Below are 15,378 nucleotides of genomic sequence, written 5' to 3'. Positions count from 1 at the left end.
GGAACGGCTCCCATTCACACTGCACCTGACCCGGTATTCAACCCGGTAATGACCCTTCTTTTTTACCGGGTTGAATTACCGGGTCAGGTGACCCGCAAATTCAGCAAAGGAGCTTTCACACCGCACACTGACCCATTTTCGACACAGCAATTTGCCGTGTCGATACCAGGTTATTTATGCGATGTGAAAGGGGTATAAGTGGTGTGCTGGTATGTAAATCTCACCACCCTAGGTCATCATATTTCCTTCTATCATATATGTCCTTTCTCCTTCAGGCACGTTTTTACCTATAACTGCCTGTGGGAGGGGGCATAGAGGTGTGGAGCCAGCACACCCAGTTGAAGAAATTGAAAGTGCACTGGCTCCTTTGGACCCCATCTATACCCCATCGTACTAGGGGGGTGATTCTGAGATGATCGTAGCCCTGCAAAATGACAGGGCTACGATCATGACCATAGACATGCATGGGGGCGCCCAGCACAGGGCTATCCCGCCCTGCATGTCAGTGCGACCCCCCCCTGCAGAAGTGCAAAAGCACTTTAGCGCGCTGGCCGGGAGCTACTTGTCGCTCCCCGGCCCGCAGCGGCTGCGTGTGACGTTACGCAGCTGCTGCGGCCCACCCCCCGCACGGTCCGTTCACGCCTGCGTTGCCCGGACCGCGCCCACGAAACAGCGGCCAAAAGCCACCGTTCCGCCTCTCCTGCCCAGTGTCAATCAGGCAGAGGCGATTGTAGCGCAGCGACGGCCTTCGGCCATCTGCCATGCGCTGGCGCGCTGCTGTGCCGGCGCATGCGCAGTTCTGACCCAATCGCACCGCTGCGATAAACTGCAGCGTGCGATCTGGTCAGAATGACCCCCTAGATTCCCCAATATCCCTTATGGACTACCAGAAAATGATTTAGAGGTAGATAATTAAAATCCAATTTTTTAGGATTCTAACCTTCCCAGTACTGTTATAAAATATGAGAAAAGCTGGACCCAAGGGTGCTCATACACGTGGAGATCATCAACTCTGTTCAGTGACTGGTTTGGTCTGCAAGTGGTCATACATGTGGGTGACTAAATTGGTCAGATGCTTTTGGTTGGCATCTATGCAGCATGGCTACATCATATGGGAGCCAGTTAATGAAATTGCTAATGACCTTCCTTAACTTCTGGTAAATTGATGCAGTCTGATGAGCTGTTTTCAGGGGGCCCCCAATCTTTTTGTTTTTGTTACAAAATAGCATGATTGGCATATTGAAATCACTGTGTGGGCAGATTATGGTTAATAAAGTGTGAGAATTGTCTGTTAGGATTGGCTTTAGTGGGCTTTTTACACATTTACTGATTCACATTTTGCAATTTGATTTCCTTTATATTTTTGTTTATTTTTTGTATTTACATTTATTATAAATTTTTAAAAAACACAAGCAAAAGCTCAATTGATGCATCTCGGGGAATGGGTTGGTGACACTGAAAAGGGGATGTGCACAGGGCTTTGCTTCATCAAGCCGTCTCTCCTTGCATAGTCCGCTCCAGTTTTTGCTTTCTTGGTACTCCCTAAAGCGTTGCCCCCCTAATTTGGTACAGGCTCGCTGTGTCTGGCAGTCAACAGGCAAGTTTTTAGATGTCTCTGCTATTGACCCTTGTTCCCCTCTTTTGGGAACTCCTCATTTTGGAAGGCAGGTCCCTTTTGGTTTTCTTCCGAAGTTGGAACTGTGGGTCAGTTGAATCAGTGGTTGTGCGCCACTCATTTTCCCAGATTATTACGGACTATGGTCTTTCGAGTGGTATGTTTTGCAGATATTTGCAGCTCCGCCATGCTTTCTGTGCTCATTAGGGTTTGTGATCCTAGCAGTACACTCTCTGAATCGCCCGTGCATACTTTACTTTGCACCATGGCTGCTAAGTAGCTCATTCCCTGTATCTGTGTATCCCTGACTGTACACTCTGGAGAAATGGAACTTGGGAGGGTGACTTGGGCTTCCTGACCAATGATGTCTAGACAGAGTTACTTTGCTCACCGTATTGGCTTCAGCTTATGCACAATTATATACACTACATCTGGGCTGTTGGACTCCTAAGCATTTGGCCAAGATTTCTGAGATCAACTTTTACCTCCTGCCCTAAATGCAACACTCCTGACGCTGATTTCTGGCATCTGCTATGGTCCTGTTCATATGTGTCCAAATTTTGGTCCGTAGTGTAATTCCTTATTGAGGAAACTAGAATTGGGATCTCCCTTTCCGACCCCTGTAATTGTATCTTTAGCCTTGGACATTCAGACTCCATAGATTCATATTTACAACTTTGTTACAGTTCTTATAATACTAGTGATGGTGCTTCTTGCCAGGGGTTGGATAGTGACACAGGCTCCTATTACTTTGCTTCATTTTTTACTTTTTTTTTATTATTCTTTTAATTTTTATTGCTCTTGTTTCATTTACTTGTTTTATTTGTGTGTTATGTCTTTAAACTCAATAAAAATACTCCAGTCTTGAAACACAAACAAAAGTATTGTTTAGTTAAGCAACCCATGTGTTTTTCAATACAAAATGAATAATGTTGTAAATGTATCTTATTTATTTTTCAACTAAACGTACAGTTGTGCATTAATGGATATATTAACTTAAGAAAAATTATGTTCAACTGTGGCCTTCCTTGTGGATTGCAGGTTAGCCCTGATCGCATTGTCCCTCCCCCTGGATCTCCTGCAGGGTCCACTGTTCAGTACTTTGAAGGTAATGTAGCAAATTGTGCCCTTGAAGAAGGGGATTATTTCAGCACTGAAACATCTGCTTCTTATAAGATGTCACCCTGCGTGTCTGTTTGCATCAATAAAATAACTCTAATGAGCATGTTTTAATTTAAGAATTCCTCCTCTTCTTCCTCCTCCTTCCTCCTTTTCTCTTCCTCCTCCTGTTCCTCCTCCTATTTCTCTATCGTCCTAGTGGATGCTGGGGTTCCTGAAAGGACCATGGGGAATAGCGGCTCCGCAGGAGACAGGGCACAAAAAGTAAAGCTTTTTCCGATCAGGTGGTGTGCACTGGCTCCTCCCCCTATGACCCTCCTCCAGACTCCAGTTAGATTTTTGTGCCCGGCCGAGAAGGGTGCAATCTAGGTGGCTCTCCTAAAGAGCTGCTTAGAGAAAGTTTAGCTAGGTTTTTTATTTTACAGTGATTCCTGCTGGCAACTGGATCACTGCAGCGAGGGACTGAGGGGAGAAGGAGTCAACTCACCTGCGTGCAGGATGGATTGGTTTCTTGGCTACTGGACATCAAGCTCCAGAGGGACGATCACAGGTACAGCCTGGATGGTCACCGGAGCCACGCCGCCGGCCCCCTTGCAGATGCTGAAATCAGAAGAGGTCCAGAATCGGCGGCTGAAGACTCCTGCAGTCTTCTAAAGGTAGCGCACAGCACTGCAGCTGTGCGCCATTTTCCTCTCAGCACACTTCACACGGCAGTCACTGAGGGTGCAGGGCGCTGGGAGGGGGGCGCCCTGGGAGGCAAATGAGTACCTATAAAGGCTAAAAATACCTCACATATAGCCCTAGAGGCTATATGGAGATATTTAACCCCTGCCTAATTTTTCTAAATAGCGGGAGACGAGCCCGCCGGAAAAGGGGCGGGGCCTATCTCCTCAGCACACGGCGCCATTTCCTCTCACAGCTCCGCTGGTCAGGACGGCTCCCAAGTCTCTCCCCTGCACTGCACTACAGAAACAGGGTAAAACAGAGAGGGGGGGGCACATTTATGGCGATATTTTGATATAACAAAGCAGCTATAAGGGAGCACTTATTATAAGGCTATCCCTGATATATATATAGCGCTTTTGGTGTGTGCTGGCAAACTCTCCCTCTGTCTCCCCAAAGGGCTAGTGGGTCCTGTCTTCGTTAGGAGCATTCCCTGTGTGTCTGCTGTGTGTCGGTACGTGTGTGTCGACATGTATGAGGACGATATTGGTGTGGAGGCGGAGCAATTGCCAAATATGAGGATGTCACCCCCTAGGGAGTCGACACCAGAATGGATGCCTTTATTTATGGAACTACGGGATAGTGTCAACACGCTAAAGCAGTCGTTTGACGACATGAGACGGCCGGACAATCAATTAGTGCCTGTCCAGGCGACTCAAACACCGTCAGGGGCTGTGAAACGCCCTTTGCCTCAGTCGGTCGACACAGACCCAGACACAGGCGATGACTCCAGTGGAGACGGTGACGAATCAACCGTATTTTCCAGTAGGGCCACACGTTATATGATTTTGGCAATGAAGGAGGCGTTACATTTAGCTGATACTACAGGTACCACTAAACAGGGTATTATGTGGGGTATGAAAAAACTACCTATAGTTTTTCCTGACTCAGAAGAACTAAATGACGTGTGTAATGAAGCGTGGGTTGCCCCTGATAAAAAGCTGATAATTTCAAAGAAATTATTGGCATTATACCCTTTCCCGCCAGAGGTTAGGGAGCGCTGGGAAACACCTCCTAGGGTGGACAAGGCGCTAACACGCTTATCTAAACAAGTGGCGTTACCCTCTCCTGAGACTGCCGCACTTAAAGATCCATCAGATAGGAGGATGGAAAATATCCAAAAAAGTATATACACACATGCAGGTGTTATACTACGACCAGCTGTAGCGACTGCCTGGATGGGCAGTGCGGGGGTAGTTTGGTCAGAATCCCTGATTGAAAATATTGATACCCTGGACAGGGACAATATTTTACTGTCGTTAGAACAAATAAAGGATGCATTTCTTTATATGCGTGATGCACAGAGGGATATATGCACACTGGCATCACGGGTAAGTGCTATGTCCATTTCGGCCAGAAGAGCTTTATGGACGCGACAGTGGACAGGCGATGCGGATTCAAAACGGCATATGGAAGTTTTGCCGTATAAAGGGGAGGAGTTATTTGGAGTCGGTCTATCAGATTTGGTGGCCACGGCTACAGCCGAGAAATCCACCTTTCTACCTCAAGTCACTCCCCAACAGAAAAAGGCACCGACTTTTCAACCGCAGCCCTTTCGTTCCTTTAAAAATAAGAGAGCAAAGGGCTATTCATATCTGCCACGAGGCAAAGGTCGAGGGAAGAGACAGCAACACGCAGCTCCTTCCCAGGATCAGAAGCCCTCCCCGGCTTCTACAAAAGCCTCAGCATGACGCTGGGGCTTCTCAAGCGGACTCGGGGACCGTGGGGGGTCGTCTCAAAAATTACAGCGCGCAGTGGGCTCACTCGCAAGTAGATCCCTGGATCCTGCAGATAATATCTCAGGGATACAGGTTGGAATTAGAGACAGATCCACCTCGCCGTTTCCTGAAGTCTGCTTTATAAACGTCCCCCTCCGAAAGGGAGACGGTGTTGGAAGCCATTCACAAGCTGTACTCTCAGCAGGTGATAGTCAAGGTACCTCTTCTGCAACAAGGGAAGGGGTATTATTCCACTCTTTTTGTGGTACCGAAGCCGGATGGCTCGGTAAGGCCTATTCTAAATCTGAAGTCCTTGAACCTGTACATAAAGAAGTTCAAGTTCAAAATGGAGTCACTCAGAGCAGTGATAGCGAACCTGGAAGAGGGGGACTTTATGGTATCCTTGGACATCAAGGATGCGTATCTCCACGTTCCAATTTACCCCTCACACCAGGGGTACCTCAGGTTCGTTGTACAAAACTGTCACTATCAGTTTCAGACGCTGCCGTTCGGATTGTCCACGGCACCTCGGATCTTTACAAAGGTAATGGCCGAGATGATGATTCTTCTTCGAAGAAAAGGCGTATTAATTATCCCATACTTGGACGATCTCCTAATAAGGGCGAGGTCCAGAAAACAGCTAGAGATGGGATTAGCACTGTCTCAGGAAGTGCTAAAACAGCACGGGTGGATTCTGAATATTCCAAAATCCCAGTTAATGCCGACAACTCGTCTGCTGTTCCTAGGGATGATTCTGGACACGGTTCAGAAAAAGGTTTTTCTCCCGGAGGAAAAAGCCAAGGAGTTATCCGAGCTTGTCAGGAACCTCCTAAAACCAGGAAAGGTGTCTGTACATCAATGCACAAGAGTCCTGGGAAAAATGGTGGCTTCTTACGAAGCAATTCCATTCGGCAGATTCCACGCAAGAATTTTCCAAAGGGATCTGTTGAACAAATGGTCAGGGTCGCATCTTCAGATGCACCTGCGGATAACCCTGTCTCCAAGGACAAGGGTGTCTCTTCTGTGGTGGTTGCAGAGTGCTCATCTATTGGAGGGCCGCAGATTCGGCATACAGGATTGGATCCTGGTGACCACGGACGCCAGCCTGAGAGGCTGGGGAGCAGTCACACAAGGAAGAAACTTCCAGGGAGTATGGACGAGCCTGGAAACGTCTCTTCACATAAACATTCTGGAACTAAGAGCAATATACAATGCTCTAAGCCAGGCAGAACCTCTGCTTCAGGGAAAACCGGTGTTGATCCAGTCGGACAACATCACGGCAGTCGCCCATGTGAACAGACAGGGCGGCACAAGAAGCAGGAGTGCAATGGCAGAAGCTGCAAGGATTCTTCGCTGGGCAGAGAATCATGTGATAGCACTGTCAGCAGTGTTCATCCCGGGAGTGGACAACTGGGAAGCAGACTTCCTCAGCAGACACGATCTTCACCCGGGAGAGTGGGGACTTCATCCAGAAGTCTTCCACATGCTGGTAACCCGTTGGGAAAGACCAATGGTGGACATGATGGCGTCTCGCCTCAACAAAAAACTGGACAGGTATTGCGCCAGGTCAAGAGATCCGCAGGCAATAGCTGTGGACGCGCTGGTAACGCCTTGGGTGTACCAGTCGGTGTATGTGTTTCCTCCTCTGCCTCTCATACCAAAAGTATTGAGAATTATACGGCAAAGAGGCGTAAGAACGATACTAGTGGTTCCGGATTGGCCAAGAAGGACTTGGTACCCGGAACTTCAAGAGATGATCACGGAAGATCCGTGGCCTCTACCTCTAAGGAGGGACTTGCTTCAGCAGGGTCCCTGTCTGTTTCAAGACTTACCGCGGCTGCGTTTGACGGCATGGCGGTTGAACGCCGGATCCTAAAGGAAAAAGGCATGCCGGAAGAAGTCATTCCTACTTTGATTAAAGCAAGGAAGGAAGTAACCGTGCAACATTATCACCGAATTTGGCGAAAATATGTTGCGTGGTGCGAAGATCGGAGTGCTCCGACGGAGGAATTTCAACTGGGTCGATTCCTACATTTCCTGCAATCAGGATTGTCAATGGGTCTCAAATTGGGATCTATTAAGGTTCAAATTTCGGCCCTGTCGATTTTCTTTCAAAAAGAATTGGCTTCAGTCCCTGAAGTCCAGACCTTTGTTAAGGGAGTGCTGCATATACAGCCTCCTGTGGTGCCTCCAGTGGCACCGTGGGATCTCAATGTGGTTTTGGATTTCCTAAAATCTCATTGGTTTGAACCACTAAAAAAGGTGGATTTGAAATATCTCACATGGAAAGTGACCATGCTTATAGCCCTGGCTTCTGCCAGGAGAGTGTCAGAATTGGCAGCTTTATCTTACAAAAGCCCATATCTGATTTTCCATTCGGACAGGGCAGAACTGCGGACTCGTCCGCATTTTCTCCCTAAGGTGGTGTCAGCATTTCATCTGAACCAGCCTATTGTAGTGCCTGCGGCTACAAGTGACTTGGAGGACTCCAAGTTACTGGACGTTGTCAGAGCATTAAAAATATATATTGCAAGGACAGCTGGAGTCAGAAAATCTGACTCGTTGTTGATATTGTATGCACCCAACAAGATGGGTGCTCCGGCGTCTAAGCAGACGATTGCTCGTTGGATCTGTAGCACAATCCAACTTGCACATTCTGTGGCAGGCCTGCCACAGCCTAAATCTGTAAAGGCCCACTCCACAAGGAAGGTGGGCTCATCTTGGGCGGCTGCCCGAGGGGTCTCGGCATTACAACTTTGCCGAGCAGCTACGTGGTCAGGGGAGAACACGTTTGTAAAATTTTACAAATTTGATACTCTGGCTAAGGAGGACCTGGAGTTCTCTCATTCGGTGCTGCAGAGTCATCCGCACTCTCCCGCCCGTTTGGGAGCTTTGGTATAATCCCCATGGTCCTTTCAGGAACCCCAGCATCCACTAGGACGATAGAGAAAATAAGATTTTACTTACCGATAAATCTATTTCTCGGAGTCCGTAGTGGATGCTGGGCGCCCATCCCAAGTGCGGATTATCTGCATAAATTGTACATAGTTATTGTTAACTAATTCGGGTTATTGTTGAAGGAAGCCATCTTTCAGAGGCTCCGCTGTTATCATACTGTTAACTGGGTTTAGATCACAAGTTGTACGGTGTGATTGGTGTGGCTGGTATGAGTCTTACCCGGGATTCAAAATCCTCCCTTATTGTGTACGCTCGTCCGGGCACAGTACCTAACTGGAGTCTGGAGGAGGGTCATAGGGGGAGGAGCCAGTGCACACCACCTGATCGGAAAAAGCTTTACTTTTTGTGCCCTGTCTCCTGCGGAGCCGCTATTCCCCATGGTCCTTTCAGGAACCCCAGCATCCACTACGGACTCCGAGAAATAGATTTATCGGTAAGTAAAATCTTATTTTTTCTTCCTCCTCTTCTTCCTTCTATTCCTCGTTTCTCCTCCTTCTATTACTCCTATTCTTCTTCATCCTCCTCTTCCTCCTTCTATTCCTCCTTTCTCCTCCTCCTATTCTTCCTCTTCCTCCTCCTAATTCTCCTCCTTCTATTCCTCCTCCTATTCCTTCTTCTTCTTCTTCTTCTTCTTCTTCTTCTTCTTCTTCCTCTTCCTCTTCCTCTTCCTCTTCCTCTTCCTCTTCCTCTTCCTCTTCCTCTTTTTCCTCTTCCTCTTTTTCCTCTTCCTCTTCCTCTTTTTCCTCTTCCTCTTCCTCTTTTTCCTCTTTTTCCTCTTTTTCCTCTTTTTCCTCTTTTTCCTCTTTTTCCTCTTTTTCCTCTTTTTCCTCTTTTTCCTCTTTTTCCTCTTCCTCTTTTTCCTCTTCCTCTTTTTCCTCTTCCTCTTTTTCCTCCTCCTCTTTTTCCTCCTCCTCCTCCTCCTTCCTCTTTGTCTGTGAACATATGATTGTCTTATCTAGTTATTTATGAGGCTCTAGTGCTATCCCACAGCTGTGTTTAGCATTATTGATAAGCAATCCAATGGCTGATTTGCATGTTACCTGGACAGATGCGGTTTCTTCTACTACCTTGTTTAAGACTTTGCACTTTAAGACTTTTTCAGAGTGTGAACTGGCTCCTCCCTCTATGCTCCTCCTCCAGACCTCAGTTTAGAAAATGTGCCCAGGCAGACTGGTCACACTCCAGTGGAGCTCTACTGAGTTTCACTGAAAAGACTTTGTTAGGTTTTTTATTTTCAGGGAGGCTGCTGGCAACAGTCTCCCTGCTTCGTGGGACTTAGGGGGAAGAAGTAGGAACCAACTTCCTGAATAGTTTCATGGCTCTGCTTCTTGCTGACAGGACACCATTAGCTCCTGAAGGGTACTGAACACTAGCTGCGGCTATGCGCTCACTCCCACAGCACGCCGTCACCCCCCTTACAGAGCCAGAAGTCAGAAGACAGGCGAGTGTATTACCGAAGAGGATCTCCGGTCATCGTGACCGCAAAAGGTACCGCGCAGCGGGCGGGAACGCTGCGCGAGCATGCTAGCCGTAACGCAGGCACAGCAGGGAGCAGGGCGTGGGGGGGGGGGGGGGCCGCCCCCGGCAGCATGAAACCTACTCTAAACTGGCTAAATGTAGCATATGATGCCGTGGCACAGTCCTACACCCCCGCCAGTATAAATAATATAGTGAAAAATCCTGAGGAGAAACGCGCCATTGCAGGGGGCGGGGCTTCCTCCTCAGTCAGCCAGCACACTGCTCAGCACCATTTTCTCCAGGCAGGCTGCAGGGGAAGAAACGCTGGTCCTCCTCCACTTCTGAAACAAGTATCGGTAAAAAAAAAGGGGGGGGGGCAGAGTGTATATTGGTGCTCAATTTATACTATTTGGCAGTGTAATAAACGCTAAAGGTCTCTGTAGACATTTTGCATGCACAGAGTTTTTAGTCCCTGGCGCCGAGTTGTGAACTGGCAAGTCCTTCTGTGTCCTTCTGACAGATTTTACTGTGGGTCTGTCCCCTATAAGCCCCGGAGTGTCTGTGGTGTGTTTGTGCACGTGGGTGACATGTCTGAGGCAGGGAGCTCTTCCCCTGAGGGAGCCATTTTAGGGTCACAGAGTTGTTATGTGGTGGCGCTGTCGGCACACCATGAGCCTGAATGGGTGAAAGAATTACGTGATAGTGTGGTATCAGTAAGAGATTGGATAAGTCTGAGTCTCATGCAGAAACCTAGAGAAAATCCGTGGAAGATGTGATTTTTAGTGGTTCTGTTTTTTCATTCACAGGGGATCCCTCTGGGTCACATAAAAGATTATTTAAACAAATTGTACATACTGATACCGACACAGACTCTGATTCCTATGTCGACACTAGTGATTCCAGGGGAATAGATCCAAAATTAGCAAAGAACATTCAATACATGATTGTGGCTATAAAGGAGGTCTTAGAAGTTACGGAGCCCCCTCCTTTACCACAGGAGAAGGCTTACTTTTATAAAGAAAAGAAACTTAATGTAACTTTTCCTCCATCTCATAAACTGAACAGTTTATTTGAGGGAGTCTGGGCAAACCCTGAAAAGAAGTTTCAGATTCCTAAAAGAATCCAGGTAGCGTACCTTTTCCCTGCAGATGACAGGAAAAGGTGGGAGTCACCCCCTGTTTTAGACAGTGCCCTGTCACGGTTAACAGAAAAGGTGATTCTCCCGGAGCCTGGGACGGCTTCACTAAAAGAGCCGGCAGACCGCAAGTTAGAGAATACGTTGAAATCTATTTATATGGCCAATGGGACATTACTCAAGCCTACCATTGCCTGTGCGTGGGTGAGTAATGCTATTGAAAAGTGGTCAGAAAACTTGTCATCAGATATTGACACAATAGATAGAGACGAGATACTCCTAACTTTAGGTCATATCAAAAACGCTGCTGCGTATATGCTAGAAGCCATGAAAGATATTGGTCTCTTGGGATCAAAAGCCGCTACAATGGCAATCTCAGCACGGAGGGCGTTGTGGATTCGCCAATGGAATGCTGACGCAGATTCCAAAAGGAATATGGAGGCTCTCCCGAACAAAGGTGAGGCCTTGTTTGGAGATGGGCTGGATGCTTTAGTTTCTGCGGCTACCGCAGGTAAGTCGGCATTCTTGTCTTATGCTCCTGCACCGGCGAAAAATACACATCACTCTCAGATGCAGTCCTTTCGGCCCAATAGATACAAAAAGGGTAAAGGTTCCCCTTTCTTTGCGGGTAGAGGAAGGGGAAAAGGAAAAAAGCCCACAGTGTCTCCGGGATCACAGGAGCAGAAATCAACCTCTGCTTCTGCCAAACCTGCAGCATGACGCTCGGGCTCCCTTGCGGGAGTCCGCTCAAGTTGGGGCACAACTGAAGCTTTTCAGTCACTTCTGGATTCAATCTGGCCTAGACCCGTGGGTCGTACAAATAGTATCCCAAGGGTACAAACAGACGTCCTATCCATGCCGGTTTTTCAAATCGGCCTTGCCAGCTTCTGTCCCGGACAGGGAAGTGGTAGCAGCAGCAATACAAAAATTGTGTCAGGATCAAGTCATTGTCCTAGTTCCCTTGTTACAACAAGGAGAAGGGTTTTATTCAAGCCTATTTGTAGTTCCGAAGCCGGACGGCTCGGTCAGACCAATTCTAAACCTGAAAAATCTGAATCTCTACCTGCAAAGGTTCAAGTTCAAGATGGAATCTCTGAGGGCAGTGATTTCCAGTCTGGAGTAGGGGGAATTCATGGTGTCAGTGGACATAAAAGATGCCTACTTACATGTTCCCATTTATCCTCCGCATCAAGCTTATCTGAGATTCGCAGTACAGGATTGTCATTACCAATTTCAGACGTTGCCGTTCGGACTCTCCACGGCACCGAGGGTATTCACCAAGGTGATGGCGGCGATGATGGTCCTCCTTCGACAGCAAGGAGTCAATATAATTCCTTACCTGGACGATCTCCTGATTAAAGCGATGTCCAAGGAAAAGTTGGTGCAAAACATTGCACTCTGCCTGACATTACTCCAACATCACGGTTGGATCATACATTTTCCAAAGTCACAATTGGAACCGACGACAAGATTGTGCTTTCTCAGGATGATACTGGACACAGAAGTACAGAGGGTATTTCTTCCAGTAGAAAAGGCTCTGGAAATCCAGAGAATGGTCAAACAAATTCTGAAACCAGCAAGAGTGTCGATTCATCAATGCATTCGGGTGTTGGGAAAGATGGTAGCGGCCTACGAGGCCATACAGTTTGGCTGATTCCATGCCAGAGTATTCCAGTGGGATCTATTGGACAAGTGGTCCGGATCCCATCTACACATGTATCAGAGGATAATCCTGTCATCCAAAGCCAGAATTTCGCTCCTGTGGTGGCTACACAGTTCTCACCTCCTAGAGGGACGCAGGTTCGGGAATCAAGACTGGATCCTGGTGACCACGGATGCAAGTCTCCGAGGCTGGGGAGCAGTCACACAGGGGGAGAGCTTCCAAGGAAGATGGTCAAATCAAGAAACTTGTCTTCACATAAACCTTCTGGAGTTGAGAGCCATTTACAATGGCCTTCTACAAGCGGTGCATCTTCTTCAAGATCAACCCGTACAGATCCAGTCGGACAATGTAACAGCAGTCGCGTGCATAAACCGTCAGGGCGGAATGAAAAGCAGAGCGGCAATGGCAGAGGTGTCAAAGATCCTCCTCTGGACAGAAAGACATGCAAAAGCTCTGTCGGCAATTTTCATTCCAGGAGTGGACAACTGGGAAGCAGACTTCCTCAGCAGACACGATCTCCATCCAGGAGAATGGGGCCTCCACCAAGAAGTCTTCGCAGAGTTGGCAGGTCTTTGGGGAATTCCTCAAATAGACATGATAGCGTCTCGTCGCGACAAGAAGCTTCAGAGATATTGTTCCAGGTCGAGAGACCCTCAAGCAATAGCAGTGGATGCACTAGTGACCCAGTGGGTGTTTCGGTTGGGGTATGTCTTCCCTCCACTTCCACTAATACCAAAAGTTCTCAACATCATAAGAACAGGAGTTCGAGCAATCCTCGTTGTCCGAGACTGGCCAAGGAGGGCTTGGTATCCAGATCTTCAGGAGTTGCTCAGTGAAGATCCTCGGCCTCTTCCTCTCCACGAGGACCTGCTGCAGCAGGGGCTGTGTGTATATCAAGACTAACCGCGGCTACGTTTGACGGCATGGCTGTTGAGCGCCGAATCCTAGCCCGAAAGGGTATTCCCAAAGAAGTCATTCCCACTCTTATTCAGGCCAGGAAAGGAGTAACGTCGAAACATTACCACCGTATTTGGAGATAATATGTGTCTTGGTGTGAAACCAAGAAGGCTCCAATGGAAGAGTTTCAGTTAGGATGTTTTCTCCATTTTCTCCAGGCGGGTGTGGATGTGGGCCTAAGATTGGGTTCAATTAAGGTCCAGATTTCGGCTTTGTCCGTCTTCTTTCAGAAACAATTGGCCTCCCTTCCAGAAGTTTAGAGATTCATGAAAGGGGTGCTACACAGCCAACCTCCATTTGTGCCTCCTGTGGCACCATGGGATCTTAACGTGGTGTTACGATTCCTTCAATCGGATTGGTTTGAACCTCTTCAGGAGATAGAGTTGACATTTCTCACTTGGAAAGTGGTCGTGCTGTTGGCCTTGGCATCCGCAAGAAGGGTGTCTGAGTTAGGGACCTTGTCTCACAAGAGCCCTTACTTGATATTCCATGAAAATAGAGCTGAGCTGAGAACTCGTCAGCAATTTCTTCCAAAGGTGGTTTCTTCTTTCCATATAAACCAACCTATTGTGGTGCCAGTGGCTACTGACACCATTGCTGCTTCAAAGTTTCTAGATGTGGTCAGGGCTTTGAGAATCTATGTTGCAAGAACGGCTCGGATAAGGAAAACAGAGGCTCTGTTTGTCCTGTATGCTCCCAACAAGATTAGGTGTCCTGTTTCTAAGCAGACTATTGCGCGCTGGATCAGAGGTACGATTCAGCACGCTCATTCTACGGCAGGATTGCTGATACTGAATTCGGTAAATGCCCATTCTACTAGGAAGGTGGGCTCATCCTGGGCGGCTGCCCGGGGAGTCTCGGCATTACAACTTTGCCGAGCAGCTACTTGGTCAAGGTCAAACGCGTTTGCTAAGTTTTACAAGTTTGACACCTTGGCCGATGAGGACCTACAGTTTGGTCAATTGGTGCTGCAGGGTCATCCGCACTCTCCCGCCCGTACTGGAGCTTTGGTATAACCCCATGGTACTGAAATGGACCCCAGCATCCTCTCGGACGTATGAGAAAACAAAATCCTTTTCTCCTAGTCCGTAGAGGATGCTGGGCACCCAGCCCAGTGCGTACTTTACCTGCAGTTGTTAATTTTGTTGGAAATATTTTCAGCACGTTTGCTGTTATGTTTCATGCCTGTTGGCATGTGGTTTGTTGAATGCCATGTTGTGCGGCATGGTTGAAGTGTGAGCTGGTATGAATCTCACCATTAACTTAAAAGTAAATCCTTTCCTCGAAATGTCCGTCTCCCTGGGCACAGTTCCTATACTGAGGTCTGGAGGAGGGGCATAGAGGGAGGAGCCAGTTTACACTCTGAAAAAGTCTTAAAGTGCCCATGGCTCCTGCGGAACCGTCTATACCCCATGGTACTGAAGTGGACCCTAGCATCCTCTACGGACTAGGAGAAAAGGATTTACCGGTAGGTATTAAAATACTGTTATTACCTCCTTGCTTCATTACAGACTGCTGAAGCTATCCCTGCATCTTCAGGATAGTGTAATAATGTGTCGGATTCATGTATAAGAGCGGAGAATGCAGTGCTGTAGCTTGGGATACTGGACTTTAGAATTGGACATTAACAAAAGTTGCGGCCATATTCCCCCACACCTTACACTTGTGTTGTTTGTAGCGCATGTGCATCTTTTTCCCTGGTAACTCGCCCACATTTTGCACTTACGGCACTGAAGTGGCTGGTGTGGGGGGGGGGGGGGGGGGGTGAGGGAGCATGTAAACGTGGCCACATTACATTAAGGCCTTATCGAGATGACCACCTAAAAGGCCCTTATGCAGCTGTTTGTAGGGACATGATTTGCATATACTCAAACCCTGTTGCAAGTTGAGGCCTATGACACATCCATTATGCTGATATATGTTGTAACTGTCGTTTTTTTAAAAAGAGAGATCAGTGATAATGTTTGGGAAAAGGAAGGTTGCTGCTTTGTTTATTAATGTGGACTTATAAATATAGTATGTGGAGTTTTTT

The 15,378-nt window shown here is 47.7% G+C and overlaps 1 protein-coding gene across 3 annotated transcripts in view; it reads left to right on the top strand.

The window, feature by feature from the left end:
• Positions 1 to 15,378, top strand: part of PI4KA (phosphatidylinositol 4-kinase alpha) — a 351,394-nt gene that overhangs the window by 62,985 nt on the left and 273,031 nt on the right. For all 3 annotated transcript variants that reach the window (XM_063964791.1, XM_063964790.1, XM_063964792.1), the window contains exon 7: positions 2,657 to 2,723. In XM_063964791.1, coding sequence (XP_063820861.1) covers positions 2,657 to 2,723 — 67 coding nt within the window. The remainder of the gene's footprint in view (positions 1 to 2,656; positions 2,724 to 15,378) is intronic.

This window comes from Pseudophryne corroboree, chromosome 1 (assembly GCF_028390025.1).
Source record: "Pseudophryne corroboree isolate aPseCor3 chromosome 1, aPseCor3.hap2, whole genome shotgun sequence".
In the NCBI taxonomy this organism is placed as follows: Eukaryota; Metazoa; Chordata; class Amphibia; order Anura; family Myobatrachidae; genus Pseudophryne; species Pseudophryne corroboree.
The sequence above is the reverse complement of the archived record's forward strand: the minus strand, read 5'-3'. Positions and strand labels throughout refer to the sequence as shown.